This window comes from Lynx canadensis, chromosome E2 (genome assembly GCF_007474595.2).
Source record: "Lynx canadensis isolate LIC74 chromosome E2, mLynCan4.pri.v2, whole genome shotgun sequence".
Classification (NCBI taxonomy): Eukaryota; Metazoa; Chordata; class Mammalia; order Carnivora; family Felidae; genus Lynx; species Lynx canadensis.
This window is the reverse complement of record NC_044317.1, coordinates 48,461,364-48,477,865: the sequence shown is the minus strand read 5'-3', so window position 1 is coordinate 48,477,865 and position 16,502 is coordinate 48,461,364. Positions and strand designations below refer to the sequence as shown.

The following is a 16,502-nucleotide window of genomic DNA, read 5'->3' as shown; positions in this document are numbered from 1 at the left end:
ATTCTTTAAAATGGCTGCCAGTTTAACATCCTGTGTTACTGCTTTGATCAGTTCATTCCCATATTAAAAAAAAATGATGTCCTCCTATTTTTACAGTTTGAAGCCCTTTTCAGTGGCATTTGAGATCTTCCACACCATGTCTCCAGCTTTGAACTATGGCTATGCGTATATGTTTTCTGTTCTAGACTGGAAACTCACAGAGTAAAATGACCATTAATGCTGCTGCTGCTAAGAATAATCGTAAATATTAAAGGCATTCTATGTGCTGGGAAACTGTGCAAGGGTTGTTTTTCTTGTTTTTTAATCTGTATTATCTTTTGTAAGATCGTGTCTGATTTGTTGCCATACCTGCCTTTTTTATAATTTTTTATTTTTTAAATTATTTATTATTTTTTTTTTGAAAAAATAAATAATTTTTTATTAATTTGACAATTTGGTTATTTTTCTTTTCCCCAGTACTTCTGCTTTGGTTTCTCCTATGGATAATAATAACTTCTATACTTTATTTACCTGGAGAGGTCTATTGAAACTTTAAAGTCTTTTTTTTTTCAATATATGAAATTTATTGTCAGATTAGTTTCCATACAACACCCAGTGCTCATCCCAAAAGGTGACCTCCTCAATACCCATCACCCACCCTCCCCGCCCTCCCACCCCCCATCAACCCTCAGTTTGTTCTCAGTTTTTTTTAATTTTTTTTTTTCAACGTTTATTTATTTTTGGGACAGAGAGAGACAGAGCATGAACGGGCGAGGGGCAGAGAGAGAGGGAGACACAGAATTGGAAGCAGGCTCCAGGCTCTGAGCCATCAGCCCAGAGCCCGACGCGGGGCTCGAACTCACGGACCGCGAGATCGTGACCTGGCTGAAGTCGGACGCTTAACCGACTGCGCCACCCAGGCGCCCCTGTTCTCAGTTTTTAAGAGTCTCTTATGCTTTGGCTCTCTCCCACTCTAACCTCTTTTTTTTTTTTTCTTCCCCTCCCCCATGGGTTTCTGTTAAGTTTCTCAGGATCCACATAAGAGTGAAAACATATGGTATCTGTCTTTCTCTGTATGGCTTATTTCACTTAGCATAACACTAATGCTACATGTTGCTACAAAGGGTAGCACGTTGCTACATCCACGTTGCTACAAAGGGTCATATTTCATTCTTTCTCATTGCCACGTAGTACTCCATTGTGTATATAAACCACAATTTCTTTATCCATTCATCAGTTGATGGACATTTAGGCTCTTTCCATAATTTGGCTATTGTTGAGAGTGCTGCTATAAACATTGGGGTACAAGCGCCCCTATGCATCAGTACTCCTGTATCTCTTGGGTAAATTCCTAGCAGTGCTACCGCTGGGTCATAGGGTAGGTCTATTTTTAATTTTTTGAGGAACCTCCACACCATTTTCCAGAGCGGCTGCACCAGTTTGCATTCCCACCAACAGTGCAAGAGGGTTCCCGTTTCTCCACATCCTCTCCAGCATCTGTAGTCTCCTGATCTGTTCACTTTGGCCACTCTGACTGGCGTGAGGTGATATCTGAGTGTGGTTTTGATTTGTATTTCCCTGATGAGGAGCGATGTTGAGCATCTTTTCATGTGCCTGTTGGCCATCTGGATGTCTTCTTTAGAGAAGTGTCTATTCATGTTTTCTGCCCAATTCTTCACTGGATTATTTGTTCTTTGGGTGTGGAGTTTGGTGAGCTCTTTATAGATTTTGGATACTAGCCCTTTGTCTGATATGTCATTTGCAAATATCTTTTCCCATTCCGTTGGTTGCCTTTTAGTTTTGTTGATTGTTTCCTTTGCTGTGCAGAAGATTTTTATCTTCATGAGGTCCCAATAGTTCATTTTTGCTTTTAATTCCCTTGCCTTTGGGGATGTGTCAAGTAAGAAATTGCTATGGCTGAGGTCAGAGAGGTCTTTTCCTGTTTTCTCCTCTAGGGTTTTGATGGTTTCCTGTCTCACATTCAGGTCCTTTATCCATTTTGAGTTTATTTTTGTGAATGGTGTGAGAAAGTGGTCTAGTTTCAGCCTTCTGCATGTTGCTGTCCAGTTCTCCCAGCACCATTTGTTAAAGAGACTGTCTTTTTTCCATTGGATATTCTTTCCTGCTTTGTCAAAGATTAGTTGGCCATACTTTTGTGGGTCTAGTTCTGGGGTTTCTATTCTATTCCATTGGTCTATGTGTCTGTTTTTGTGCCAATACCATGCTGTCTTGATGATTATAGCTTTGTAGTAGATCCTGCCTTTTTTTAAAGTGTTTATTTATATTTGAGAGAGAGCTAGAGAGCAAGCAGGGGAGGGGCAGAGAGGGAGGGAGACACAGAATCCCAAGCAGGCTCCACACTGTCAGCGCAGAGCCCGACGTGGGGCTTAAACTCACGAACTGTGAGATCATCACCCGAGCTGAAATCAAGAGTCGGACCCTTAGCTGACAGAGTCACCCAGGTGCCCTGCTATACCTGCTTTCTTGGCCCCACCTAGCTCTTACCCCAAAAAGGTTTGTTGAATGAATGAAAAAATAAAAAGTTGGGCAGTGGAGAGGAAGAGAGTAAGACTGGTGGTGGGGAGAAGTGTGTGTAGAATCTGGGTAGAGTTTGCAGTAGACAGGCTAAAATGGGGGATTGAATGAGCTGCCAGACCCCATTTGAAAGAAATGATTTGACTTATTGCATTTAAAAATATTTATTGGCTTCTGTTTGCTACTTGCCTGGTTATGTTTAGGGTCATTTGGGACCAGCTAAGAAACTGAGGTTTCCAGGTTTCTTTCAGGTAATTAAGGTTAAGCCCAGGGAATGGGTGTGCATTGGGCGGGGTGGGGCGGGGTGGGGGGTGGGTGGGCGGGGATCAGTAGGGTACAGGAAAAGACTAAGAAGAGAAGAGGGCACTAGAGAGAACAGTAATCTTGGGGAAAATGCTTTGTGAAAACACGAGTGGGGACAAGGAGGCGGAGCTGCAAGTGGGAGAACATCGTCTAGGTGCACTCACTGCCTTCTGGACTGAGACAGTTGCATTGGGAGAGTGGGCCCTCAGGGCTCCTATAAAGGCAGAGCAAAGCTTTCCAGCTGACATCGTGTGAGAAATTGCTGGCAGGCTCTGGAGTGCTTGTTTGGTTTCCTGTGGTGCCTTTGGTGCCCTAGGGTTAAAACAAAGACTAATGTTAAAAACATTTAAAAAATTTAGTTTTTTTCTCAAAAAAATTTTTAATGTTTGTTTAATTTTGAGAGAGAGAGAGAGAGAGACAGAGCATGAGTGGGGAAGGGACAGAGAGAGAGGGAGACACAGAGTCTGAAGCAGGCTCGAGGTTCTGAGTTGTCAGCACAGAGCCTGATGTGGGGCTTGAACTCACGAACTGTGAGATCATGACCTGAGCCTAAGCTGAATGCTTAACCGACTGAGCCACCCAAGTGCCCCTTAAAAATTTAATTTTGATGAAAGATTTTAAAATGATATAAAAGTGATACTAATCCAATGGAAAACATTAAAATTAAAAAAATTTAAAATTGAAAATAAAAAATATATATCCTTCACTCCCCATTCCCCAGAGCTAACTATTGTTAATAGTTGGCTATATAGCCTTCCATATCTTTTTGTATGTAAACATAGTAGTTTACTTTAAAAAACAAAAAGGAGGGGCGCCTGGGTGGCTCAGTAGGTTAAGCCCCTTATCTGGCTCTGTGCTGACCATGCCCCGAGACTACTTGGGATTCTCTGTTTCTCTCTCTCTCTCTCTCTCTCTCATGCATGTGTGGGCTCTCTCTCTCTCAAAAATAAATAAAACATTAAAAACAAAACAAAAACCAAACAAATGAGAAAAACCCAAAAATGAGATTAGGCTATACATATTGCTTTGCTCTGGACCTTTAACAAATCATATGTTATTGCAAAATATTATATATACACATCAATACAAATCCATAAAAACTTACATGTGCAGTTTATTGTTTAAAATTTCTTTGATTTTTCTTTTTTTAAAATTTTTATTTATTTTGAGAGAGAGAAATAGCAAGTATGGGAGGGGCAGAGAGAGTGGGAGACAGAATCCCAAGAAGGCTCCATGCTATTAGTGTAAGCCTGACGTGGGGCTCAAACCCATGAATGGTGAGATCATGACCTGAGCCCAAGTCAAGAGTCAGACGCTTAACCAACTGAGCTACCCAGGTGCCCCATATGTGCAGTTTAATTAATAGTTCTAAAGCAGGTATCCATGAAACTGCTATCTAGGCCTAAGAAGTAGAGTAGAAATAGAATATTGCCAGCAATACCCCTCCTTTTCTGATCTCTATCCTCCTTTTCCCCCTCACAGAGGTAATCCTGACTTTTATAGTAAACACTTACTTTCTTTTTTGTTTTACTGCCTAATTATGTATTCCTAAATAATTCAGTTTAATTTTGCCTATTTTTTTAAACATTTTTTAAAAATTTATTTTTGAGAGACAGAGAGAGACAGAGCGTGAGCAGGGGAGGGGCAGAGAGAGAGGGAGACACAGAATCTGAAGCAGGCTCCAGGCTCTGAGCTGTCAGCACAGAGCCTGACGCGGGGCTTGAACCCATGAATCGTGAGATCATGACCTGAGTTGAAGTCTTGTGTCTTTTTAAAAAATTTTTCACTCAATGTTGTATTTGTAAGATTCATTTACATTGTTCATTTTCACTGATATATGATATTTGAATATACCACCATTTATTTGTTGGTCAGTTTCTTTTTTTTTTTTTAAGTAGGCTTCACACCCAGTGTGGCGCCCAACGCGGGATTGAACTCAAAACCTTGAAATCAAGACCTGAGCTCAGATCAAGAGTCGGAAGCTTAACCAACTGAGCCACCCAGACGCCCCCATTGGTTAGTTTTTGGTTTGGGGTAGTTATGAACAATGCTACTATGAAATTCTTGTACATATATCCTGGTGTATATAAGAATACATTCCTTTTGGGGCGCCTGGGTGGCTCAGTCGGTTAAGTATCTGACTTCGGCTCAGGTCATGATCTCACAGTTTGTGGGTTCGAGCCCCACATCGGGCTCTGTGCTGACAGCTCAGAGCCTGGAGCCTGTTGGATTCTGTGTCTCGTTCTCTCTCTGCCCCTCCCCCACTTGTGCTCTCTTTCTGTCTCTCAAAAATAAATAAATGTAAAAAAAAAATTGAAAAAAAAAAGAGTACCTTCCTTTTGAGCATATACCGAGGAGTGGAATTTCTTGGTCAAAGAACTTAAACTTTAGTAGATAACTGCCAGCACTTTTTCAAAGTGATTTATCAATTAATTATTCCCATCAGCAGGATATGAGAATTTCTCTGTCCTACTCTTTGCCAATACTTGGTATTGTAGGACTTTATTTTTTTTTTTTTTTTTTTTTCAACGTTTATTTATTTTTGGGACAGAGAGAGACAGAGCATGAACGGGGGAGGGGCAGAGAGAGAGGGAGACACAGAATCGGAAACAGGCTCCAGGCTCTGAGCCATCAGCCCAGAGCCCGACGCGGGGCTCGAACTCACGGACCGCGAGATCGTGACCTGGCTGAAGTCGGACGCTTAACCGACTGCGCCACCCAGGCGCCCCTATTGTAGGACTTTAAAATTTTTGCCAATCTGATGATGTATAGTGACATCTGTTTGGTTTTAATTTGCATTTTTCCAATTACCAGATTTCCCTGTCTCTGAAATGCCTATTCAAATATTTTGCCTATTTTTCTGTAGTGTTGCCTGACTTCCTTTCCTTGGTCTGTCAGAATTCTTTATATATTCTGCAAATTAATCCCTTTGTCAGTTTTATATGCTGCAGATACTGTCTACTTTTAGATTGTCATTTCATTCTTTTGATGACCAGAATTTCTTAATTTCAGTGAAATCATATTTATTGATCCTTTCTTTTATGGCTTATCCTTTCATACCCCAAGATCATGAATATATTCTCTCATATTCCCTTGTAAATTTGCTACTCAAATTTATATCTTTAATGTACTTAAAACTTATTTTCGTGAAGCATGTGAAGTAGGGAATATCTCTTTTTCACTTTATATATATTGTGGTTATCTTTCTGATCAACACATAACAATTTAACTCATTATTTTTGACAACTACTGAATTGCCCAGTTTTCTTTTGATGAATATTTTTTATTTCCATCAGTTTGTCAATACAAATACTGCTCTAATTAATATTGTGTGTATATCTTTGAGTATCCATGCTAGTATTCTATGCTGGAGATTTCTTGAAGTGAGATTACTGGGTTAAAAGGTACACACATTTCAATTTTTGGTAGATACTACCAAGTTGTATTTGACTTCTACCTGCAGTGATAAGGATGCTGATTTCTCTCATTCTTAATAATATCATAATGCTAATCAGTTTAATTCGCTAATTTACTTTTAATATGACATTTAAAAACTGCTCAAGGGAGGAATCAAGTTCTGTTTGACACTGACACTGGTGTCATCTTCAGAGATCAGTGATCAATGGCCAGGTCTCCAATAGCCCCATCTCCTTCCACTTTGATAGGCAGTGGGCTTCCAAAATGTAAGAATTTTTTTGAAACTTTCTAGTATTAGGAAAATTGTATCCTGCTTTCCTTCCTCTTCCTATTTCCCCACGAGTTGACATTGAGTAGAAAGGACTGAGAGGTGTGATTATCTTGGTCTTCATTTCACTTCTCTTGTCTGTTCTCAACCCCTGCTTCGGCTCTAGTTGATTCCACAGTGACCCTCGTTTAAGGAAGGTCATTCTTTTGAAACTTACTGGTTTTCTTCACACTGCCCTTGAAATGGTCACAGGGACACTGCTTCTTTGGCAGCCCGGGCACTGTCATGAGTTTTCTTTTAGGAGCTCTCAGGAACCAGTCTGAAATAACAGGGTTGCTGCTTAGACGGGAAGATTAATGTGTTTCAGAGTAGGGAGTAGGGCAGGGCTTTACTTGCCATCTTTCTTGCCTTCCAGTTTATCACACTGCAGTGGGGGCAGGGAAAAGAGTCAACACAGAACAGTAGAGATACCCATTTACGTGAACACCAGGATTTCTGACTTGTTTTGCCTGACCTGTATTGGCAAGAATTTGATGGCAGGTTTGGAGGAGGCATCAGGATATCATTAAGGAGACCAAAAAGTGAAGAAAAGATCTAGGTGTCTGCCTTGGCCAAGCATTTTGCCTAATTTCAGTCTTATTTATGAATATAACAAGGTTGAAAACAAGATCCAGGAAATTTCTGGAAGGCAGCCCTGGGTTCTTGGGGAAAAGTGTAAGGGGGAAGTGGCAGCCAGAGATTCAGCCAGCTCCCCCTGAACCTTGGGGGTTCAGCTCTTGCCTGAGACTCAAGAAGACAAGAGTTGGTGCTGCATGCGGTGAGCTGGTGGATAGGGCAGTGGGTGAAGTCATCCTAGAAGATATCTGCATTGGCGTCAGGGGGACTCAGGGGAGAGCTGGATTGTGACCTGTGTACTGCTATTGTTGATACTGACCTTTGCACTCACATTCTTGGCTGCCTTCTTGGAGCCACCTCCTAGGAGCCTGGCGTTGGTCCCGATGGCCTCTGGCGACCCCTGGTGGAAGGAAACTGGTCACTTCCAGGCACTGGAAAGGGAAGGGGCCAACAGAAATGCTCCCCCAGCATTGTGCTACCTAGTGGAGTTTTTCCCTTCCTTTTTAGTCAGGGATCCTAGGGTACTTCGAGAGACAACTATTTTAAATGGATAAGGAAATGAGGTTTAAAATCTGGAAAGCGGGGCGCCTGGGTGGCTTGGTCGGTTAAGCGTCTGACTTCGGCTCAGGTCATGATCTCATGGTCCGTGAGTTCGAGCCCCGCGTTGGGCTCTGTGCTGACAGCTCAGAGCCTGGAGCCTGTTTCAGATTCTGTGTCTCCCTCTCTCTCTGCCCCTCCCCTGTTCATGCTCTGTCTCTCTCTGTCTCAAAAATAAATAAACGTTAAAAAAAATTAAAAAAAAATAAATAAAATCTGGAAAGCTTAGCTGGAGGTAGGTGGAAAAAGAATGGCTTCTGGATGGAAAAAAGGACAAAAGGTGGGCGTTTAATCAAGACCTGACAATATACTCCCCACCCCAACATGCATTAAAATTCTCATGACTTAAGGAATGAGAACAAAGAGCAGATTATTGTGTAAACTAGTTGGGATCTTCACCTGACCTTTAAGTTCCCTGTATTTGAATCCATAATCCCAGTTCAGCTATAAGAGGATGGTATTTACCTTTGTGCCTCTGGAACAAATCCATTATTCTTTTGGCCTCTAGTCAAGTTTGTCTTATCACCTGATGCTGTCTTATTCCAATTTTGTGATACTTAAAATATTTTTATGACTATCAAGGATGGTGGATTGTAGACTTGAGATTCTGGAGCTAGAACTGGGCCCGGATGATGCTTGTCTGTACAGTAGTTTCTGATATTTCCTGTAAGAATTAATTATGCCTTCCCATGGTTCCCCATTGTATCTGAATGCAGCTCTCTTAATGCACAGTTATACAATATAGTTTGTTGTTTGATATCTGTTGTGTACTGAATCGTGTCCACACACCCCCACCCAATTCATGTTGAAGCCCTAACCCCTGGTACATACCTCAGTATGACTGTATTTGAAGATAGGGTCTTTAGAGATGATTGAGTTAAAATGAGGTCATTAGGATGGGACATAATTCAGTCCGACTGGAGTCCTTACAAGAAGAAGAGATTTGGGCAAAGAGACACCAGAGATATATGTGCACAGAGGAAAGATCATGTGAGGGTATAGCAAGAGGGTGGCCATCTGTGAGCAAGAAGAAAGGCCTCAGAAGAAACTAAACTTGTTGACATCTTGATCTTGTACTTCTGGTCTCCAGAACTGTGAGGAAATAAATTTCTGTTGTTTAAGCCACCCATTCTGTGCCATTTTGTTATGGTTGCCCTAGCAAACTAAAAATCTTTCTCCGACACCAGACTGTGAACCAGTGGCTCAGTAGTCATTCAGCTACATATAGCTGACAGATGGTAGGCACTTGGTAAATGTTTGTTAATGAGTGAATGAACAAGTTGTCTAGAGAGGGCCCTCAGAGATCATCTGGTTCAATCCAGGTCTCTTTCCCAGACTTGTGCCCTTTCTGCCACACAGATGGAAGGTGTTGCATCATTTCCCCAAGTGCTAGTTTTCAAATGTTCTCATGTTCTGTTTTGAGTGCTGTTAAAATAATTTAAACAAGCAAACATAGCCCCTGCCATCTAAACTTTTCTAATATTGTACTCTCATGTGACCTTTACTTGTAGTTGCAGAGGAAAGCCACAGAATATTAGAGTCAGAAGGAATTTTGGAGATTATTTAGTTGGATCCCTTTATTGAGAAGTTTTTCTACCCTAAATGTAATATACCTATTTTAGAGATGATTTGGAAGGTACAAATAAAGAAATCTTTACTTTTATCATCTGGGTGTATTTTGGTGTGTTTCCTACATATGATTTTCTTTATACAGTGATAACCATAGTATGTGAACACGTTTTTTTTTGGTTTTTTTTTTTGGTTCATCTTATAAGCATGTTGCTATGTCATCTCCATAATGGACATTTTTATTCACTTTTTAAAAAAGTAGTCTCTACACCCAACGTGGGGCTCGAACTCGTGACCCCGAGATCAGGAGTCACATGCTCCACTGACTGAGCCATCCAGGCACCCCCATAACAGACATTAAAAAAATTTTTTTTAATGTTTATTTATTTTTGAGAGAGAGAGAGAGAGAGAGAGAGAGAGAGACAGAGTGTGAGCAGGGGAGGAACAGAGAGAGGGAGACACAGAATCTGAAGCAGGTTCCAGGCTCCCAGCTGTAACCACAGAGCCCAATGCGGGGCTCGAACCCATGAACTGTGAGATCATGACCTGAGCCAAAGTCGGATGCTTAACTAACTGAGCCACCCAGGGGCCCCCATAACAGACATTTTTAATGACTGCATAACATTCCCAACTAGTGTGTGTGCTCCAAATTATTTAACTGTTTGTCCATTGCTGAATATTCAGATTGTTTATTTTTGGATATTGATAAATTCTTCCTGTTTGTTACTGTTTTCCAAATGTTAGATTATTGTCCTGGGCAAGATTTCCCAAAGTGGAATTACTGGGTCAAGAGTTAAGAACAGTTTTATGTTGCCTGATATTATTACTAAGTTGCTTTTATTTTTTTTAAATTTTTTTTTTCAACGTTTATTTTTTTTTTGGGGGGGGACAGAGAGAGACAGAGCATGAACGGGGGAGGGGCAGAGAGAGAGGGAGACACAGAATCGGAAACAGGCTCCAGGCTCTGAGCCATCAGCCCAGAGCCCGACGCGGGGCTCGAACTCACGACCGCGAGATCGTGACCTGGCTGAAGTCGGACGCTTAACCGACTGCGCCACCCAGGCGCCCCTAAGTTGCTTTTAAAAGGGTTTCATGAATTAACTAAATCACTGTCTGCCTTTTTTTTTTTTCAGAAGAGAAAACTGAGGTCCAGAGAGAACAAATGGAATGCCCAAGTTCACAAAGGTAATGGGGATACATCTGAAGCTAAAACCCAGGTCCAAGTTTCTTAGTCTGTTGTTCTTTCTGCAGCCTTTAGAATCCTAATTCCACGGTGTGACTTAAAATGAAGCTGCATGTTACTATAGTATTATGTCTCCCAAACCTCAGACATTTCTGGATCACCTTTATAATTTTTGCTGTAGCTTGTACCACCTCTACTATTATTTGCCTCATACTTTTTCTTTAAGTACATTTAATTGACAAAACAGCTTCATCCTATGCAGTATTATCTGTGAGGTTATGGGATTGGTACATATGTAGATTTTTTTCTAACATGCATTAACATAAACGTGTAACTATTAAAGTAAAAGCTAATTTATGCCCTACCTAAAATCAATTTTGGGAAATACTGATATAGTTGAATAGGCATCAATTTTACATGATCTGGGATCAACAACTTTCTCTGTCACTTAGCTTCTTTGATCTTTGGTTCTCTGGCTTGTAAAATGAGGATCATAGTATCCATCTTGCAGAGTTAGGAATAAATGAGCTACTAGTGGTGCCCGATGCCCAGTGCCCAAGTAGGTGTTCAGTATATGACGATTATTGTAGTGGTTATTATTGTGGACTTCTATCACTCAGTCCCAAAGAGAGTGTCTATGCTAGAATGTTAGGTTTGTTGTTTTCTGGTGACCTGTATGTGAAAAGAAGTTACTTATTACACTTGTTAGGACTTGTGGTAGATCTGTCATTATTTTGACTTCCCAGTTCCACTACATATTAGCTTTATTATTTTGGATAAATTGCATAACTCCTATGTCCCATTTACCTAATTTGTAAAACGGGATTAATAATAGTCCATTTGTGTGTGTATGCATGCATCTGTTTCCTAGCTTTGTCCACTAGAGGGCCTAGAAGCACTCGCACCTAGTAGCCATGGGCAATACTTTAGTACTCATGGTTTGTGAGGACCATTCTCCAATGAAAGGAACCAGGGCTCCTTGGAGAAATGGCTGATTCCAAGGCGGGCCAGGGAAGTACAAGATAAGCCTGGAACATCTTGTGGTATCAGAAAGTCCAGAACTGCTAAAAAATGATATGTCAAGAAGACACAGAAGCCTGCTTGAAGGTGGTCTCAATGGTCAATTTTGAGACAATATGAACAACACAATAAATAATGGTAGCAATGGGTTATAATCCATAAATGTCCATGAGTCTTTACTCATATAAATAAATAATTCAAGGGTTGCCTGGGTGGCTCAGTCAGTTAAGCCTCTGACTTGGCTCATGTCATGATCTCATGGTTAGTGAGTTTGAGCCTTGCATTGGGCTCTCAGCTGTCAGCACAGACCCACTTTGGATCCTCTGTCTCCCTCTGTCTCGCCCCTCCCCCACTGTCTCTCAAAAATGTATAAACATTAAAAAATAAATTAAAAATTCAATAAATAAATGGGAGAGAAGGAACAGCTTTTTTTTTTTTTTTTAAGTTTATTTATTTTGAGAGAGAGAGAGGGACAGAATCTCAAGCAGGGAGAGAATCTCACGGTACATGGGGATCGAGCCCCAAGCTGAGACCAAGAGTCGGATGCTCAACTGACTGAGCCACCCAGGTGCCTGGAGCAGCTTTTTCTTATAGTAGAATTCCAGTTAATAAATGTGGAAGGAATGATGGAAATAGGAAATCATCATTTGGCTAATACCATACTAACACTTGTTCAAGGTGAGTGGGAATCCTCAATGGATTTTAAAAATTAATGGGCAAAAATATGATGAGAAGAAACAGGCTATTTGCATAGTCTTAAAGTATCTCTCCACAAGATACTTATTAATTACAGTGGGAAAACCAGTAACTTTACACTAGAGAAACCTGGCAGACACCACCTTAACCAAGTGTTCAAAATTAACATCAGTAGTTGGGAATTCAGTATTATGGGCCGTCTGCTGTGATGCATGGAGAAGGCACACATTACTTTTGTGGTATTCTTGCCAGAAATGCATAATCTGAATTTAATCAAGAAGAAACATCAAGCAAACCCAACTTGAAGGACTTTCTACAAAATAACTGACCACTACTCTTTAAAACTGTCAAAATCATGAAAGACAAGGAAGGCTGAGAAACTACCGTAGTTTGGGGGAAATCAAAGGAGATGCGATAACTTTATTTAGTGTAGCATCCTGGATTGGACCAAAAAGAGACATTAATGGGATGATTAGCAAAATCTAAATATTAGTACATTAGTTAATAGTATTATATCAATGCTTATTTCCTGGTTTTGATCATCATATTATGGTGTTGTAAGATGTTATTTGAAAAAAACTGGATGAAGCATATATTGGAACTCTGATTATTTTTATCTATTTTTTTAAGTCTGAAAAATGAAACATTAATTTAAAAATATATTAGATTTCTGTGAGGACACAATGAGGCAATGTGTGTGAAGTGTTTAAATATTACCTGCCACATAGGATTGCTTAATACATTTTGGCTATTATTGTAGGTAATTTTATAGTTAATAATGATATTATGAGTAATTAATCTATTATTATAAGTGATTTGTTTCCTAACGTTTTCATATATTCTTATCTGTTCTCCTCCCTTTCTGTGAAAAACACACTGTACATGTATGTGGTTATTTTGAGATAAAGTAAGATCAGATTTTATTTTGAGAATTTTTTTGGCAGGGGAAGGTGGGGGGGGGGGGGTCATTTCTTCTAGCCAGACTTGGGTGCTGCAAAACTCCTTGGCAGGGGTACACGAATTTGAGCCGGATGTGTCTGTAATAGCGCCACCTGGTGGCACAGAAAGCTTTCCCCAAATTCATTGCCATTGTGCTTTAGGAGCTACTGTAGGAATTTTACTCAGTCCATTTATTGAATCCTTGCTAGGTACACATTACAGATAATATTCACAACAGTGATATATTCTAAGTAGCATTTTACTCCTTTTAAGATAATAAAACAGGCTCCAAAAAGTGAAGCAGCTTGTCTAGGGTTCAAAATAAGTGGTGGAGCCAGGATTCAGATCTAGGTTCTCTGGGCTTCAAGGCTGAGTTTACAGGTCCAGGTAGGTCTGAACGCGTAGCCAGATTTGAGAACTATTGCTATAGAGCAACTATTGCTGAGAGCAGCACTCTCAGCTGGGGAGTGGTTTTCCCCTCCAGGGGACAATCGGCAATGTCTGGAGTTAACTCTGGCTGTCTTAATTGGGGACAGAGGTGAAGAGGCTGCTATTGTCATATAGTTGGTAGAGACCACACAGATGCTACCCGAACATCTTACAATGCACAGAATACATTCTACACCCTACAACACAAAATAACACCCTGCCCTAAAGCGCTGTCCAGCCCCAAATGTCAACAGAGCTGCTATCAAATCCAGGTGTAGAGTCTTTAAAGGGCAACACTTTGAACTTAGAAACCTGAGCATTTTATTCTGTTTTTGTTTTTATGTTTTATTTATTTAAGTAATCTCTATATCCAACGCGGGGTTTAAGCTCATGACCTCGAGATCAAGAGTTGCATGCTCCTCTGACCGAGACAGCTAGGTGCCCCATGAGCATTTTATTCTTTCACTTAGCAAATATTTACTAAATATTATGCTGGATAGTGTGACGGATATGGAGACAATATACCAGATTGTGCCACCAAGGAGGTTACAGTCTAGAAGGGCAGGGGGGTGAAGGTAGGAAAGGCACAGCAACACCTTCAGTATAAGATGGTATGTGGCAAGTGCAAAGAGAGAGTCAAGTTTAGGCTAGGCACATTCACAGGACAGAGGGCTCACATCTGGTCTTGAGAGGAATCAGGGAGGCCGTGAGGAGGAGGTGGATTCTGAGCTGAGAGTATGAACAAAGTCAAACTAGTAGGAAGGCATAAGAGCTGTTCAGGGAACAGCCAACAGTCTAGTTTAGGTGGAGCCTAGAGCACTTGTTAGTGAGTGGAGGGGTGGATTGGGAAAGGCAGGTTGTAGTTAGAGCTTTGAATCAAGGCTGAGGACTCTAACCTTGATGTCTGTTGCAATGATGGAAAAGCCTTCCCTTCCAGACTGGTGGTCTAGGCCCTGATGCTATGGGCCCAGCACCTTCCAGAGAGCTCTCTCTACAAGGGAGGGGAAGTTTGAAATTGGGGTGGACTGAGGTAAACTTCTTATTTTAAGGACCAAGTTGATGCTAAGTATGCAGCAAAGCTATCTTTCTCAAAGTAGCCTTCGGGGAGATGGTTCTCTCGAGTAGAAACATATATGGGATGAGCTTTCTTCTGCACAGTTGTTCTGCTAAGGGCTAGGCACTTGAGATGTAGTGAAAGCTGGAGCCTATTTGGAGCCCTTAACCTAAGACCTGCTTCCCAAGAGATGAGCTTAGTATGGCTAAAACTTCCAATGTGAATGCTGTCTGGTAATATGATTTTTCTAGTTTATTACTTTATCATTAAATAGCGTTAAAAATTGTTGGTGGCGTATCTGGTGCACTATAAAAGAATATAAGCAAGGACTTCTCTCTTCCCTAAATGTACAGTTGGCCTTCAACACCTTTACTCCACCATCACCAAGACTGGCTCTTCTGGAAAGGGATTAGAGGGAGAAGGCAAGGGAGCAAATCTTTTAATTTTTTTAAATGTTTATTTTTTGAGAGAGAGAGAGAGACAGAGACAGAGCATGAGCAGGGGAGGGGCAGAGAGAGAGGGAGACAAAGAATCGAAAGCAGGCTCCAGGCTCTGAGCTGTCAGCACAGAGCCTGACGCGGAACTCAGAAGCTGTGAGATCATGACCTGAGCCGAAGTCAGATGCCCAATCGAGTCACTCAGACACCCCTTTTAATTTTTTTTATGTTTATTTTTAAATTTTTTATTAAAAAAGTTTTTTTTAATGTTTATTTTTGACAGAGAGAGAGAGACAGAGCATGAGAGGGGGAGGGGGAGACAGAGAGGAGACACAGAATCCAAAGCAGGCTCCAGGCTCTGAGCTGTCAGCACAGAGCCCATTGCAGGGCTTGAACTCATGAGCCGTGAGATAATGACCTGAGCTAAAGTCAGATGCTTAACCGACTGAGCCACCCAGGTGTCCCAGGGAGCAAATCTTTATTGAGCCAACATGTATATATTTTGCTAGCTACAGTTCAGACATTTTGATACTCACTCTCTCATTTCACTATCACAACACTCTTTGGATGTAAGTATAGTTTTTTCCTTTTTGTAGATGAGGAGGCTAACTTGCCCCAAATCCCTATGGCTGGAAGGGGCTACATTTTTTTAAAAATTTTTTTAATGTTTATTTATTTTTGAGAGACAGAGAGAGGGAGAGAGTGTGAGCAGAGGAGGGGCAGATAGAGAGGGAGACACAGAATCCAAAGCAGGCTCCAGGCTCCAAGCTATTAGCACAGAGCCCGATGTGGGGCTCGAACTCACGAACCGTGAGATCATGACCTGAGCCGAAGTCGGGTGCTTAACTGACTGAGCCACCCAGGTGCCCCTGGAAGGGGCTACATTTTAATGCATGTTTTGTTTTGGTTTTTTGGCCACATTTTCTTCTCTATTTTGCCACATTCCCCCCCCCCCCCCGTTTCCCCTTTATAGAAAATTAATCTTATTACCTGGATTTCGGCTGCTAGAGACCATAGGCATCAGCATTAGTGGCAGCAACAGAAGGAGGGAAGAGATTAGAATTCTCATTGCGATTGTTGGTGCTGCTGTAAGGTCGCCTGAAGAAAGTGTGGAAGGTTCCCAGTTGGAGGCTCCCGGACTTCTTAGGATGGCGGTCTGGGCTTTAATCCCTGGCCAGTGTTCCCATTAGAGGGTGAGAACACCTAAGTGACGCTGACCTTGTTAGGTAACAGGTTTACAGGAATCTGGGAGGAAAAACTGGGCAAACAAAAGAAATGAAGCATTCTTAAGAACACAAGAAGGTGACTGATAACTTGGCCACGATACTGGTTCCCTTCCCTCCTCCTTCCCGCCTCCCTACCCCCTAGTATGTTATGATTTCTTCCCCGGGTCTTTTTGTTCTTTGAATTTCCTTATATCTTTCGGCAGTGCTTTCTAGCTTACTATCTGCCAGGAAAGCG

At 41.3% G+C, this 16,502-nt stretch overlaps 1 protein-coding gene across 1 annotated transcript; it reads right to left on the bottom strand.

Moving 5' to 3' along the window:
* Positions 1 to 2,662: 2,662 nt before the first annotated feature.
* Positions 2,663 to 16,281, bottom strand: CXCL17 (C-X-C motif chemokine ligand 17). Its single transcript, XM_030298718.2, has 4 exons — positions 16,032 to 16,281; positions 7,437 to 7,517; positions 6,720 to 6,821; positions 2,663 to 3,129 (listed from the first exon to the last, which is right to left on the bottom strand). Exons 1-4 carry the CDS (start codon positions 16,108 to 16,110, stop codon positions 3,032 to 3,034), a joined length of 360 nt encoding a protein of 119 aa, XP_030154578.1. The 5' UTR covers positions 16,111 to 16,281; the 3' UTR covers positions 2,663 to 3,031.
* Positions 16,282 to 16,502: the final 221 nt, after the last annotated feature.

What these genes read in the sequence shown, in the direction of transcription:
- CXCL17 (XM_030298718.2), bottom strand. Translation starts at nt 16,110, where the DNA reads ATGAGAATTCTAATCTCTTCCCTCCTTCTGTTGCTGCCACTAATGCTG. An exon ending in CTCTAGCAGCCGAAATCCAG is followed by an intron (nt 7,518 to 16,031) that starts GTAATAAGATTA and finishes TCCTTCCACCAG; the next exon opens with GGGTCGCCAGAGGCCATCGG. An exon ending in GGGCAGTGTGAAGAAAACCA is followed by an intron (nt 3,130 to 6,719) that starts GTAAGTTTCAAA and finishes TTTTAACCCTAG; the next exon opens with GGCACCAAAGGCACCACAGG.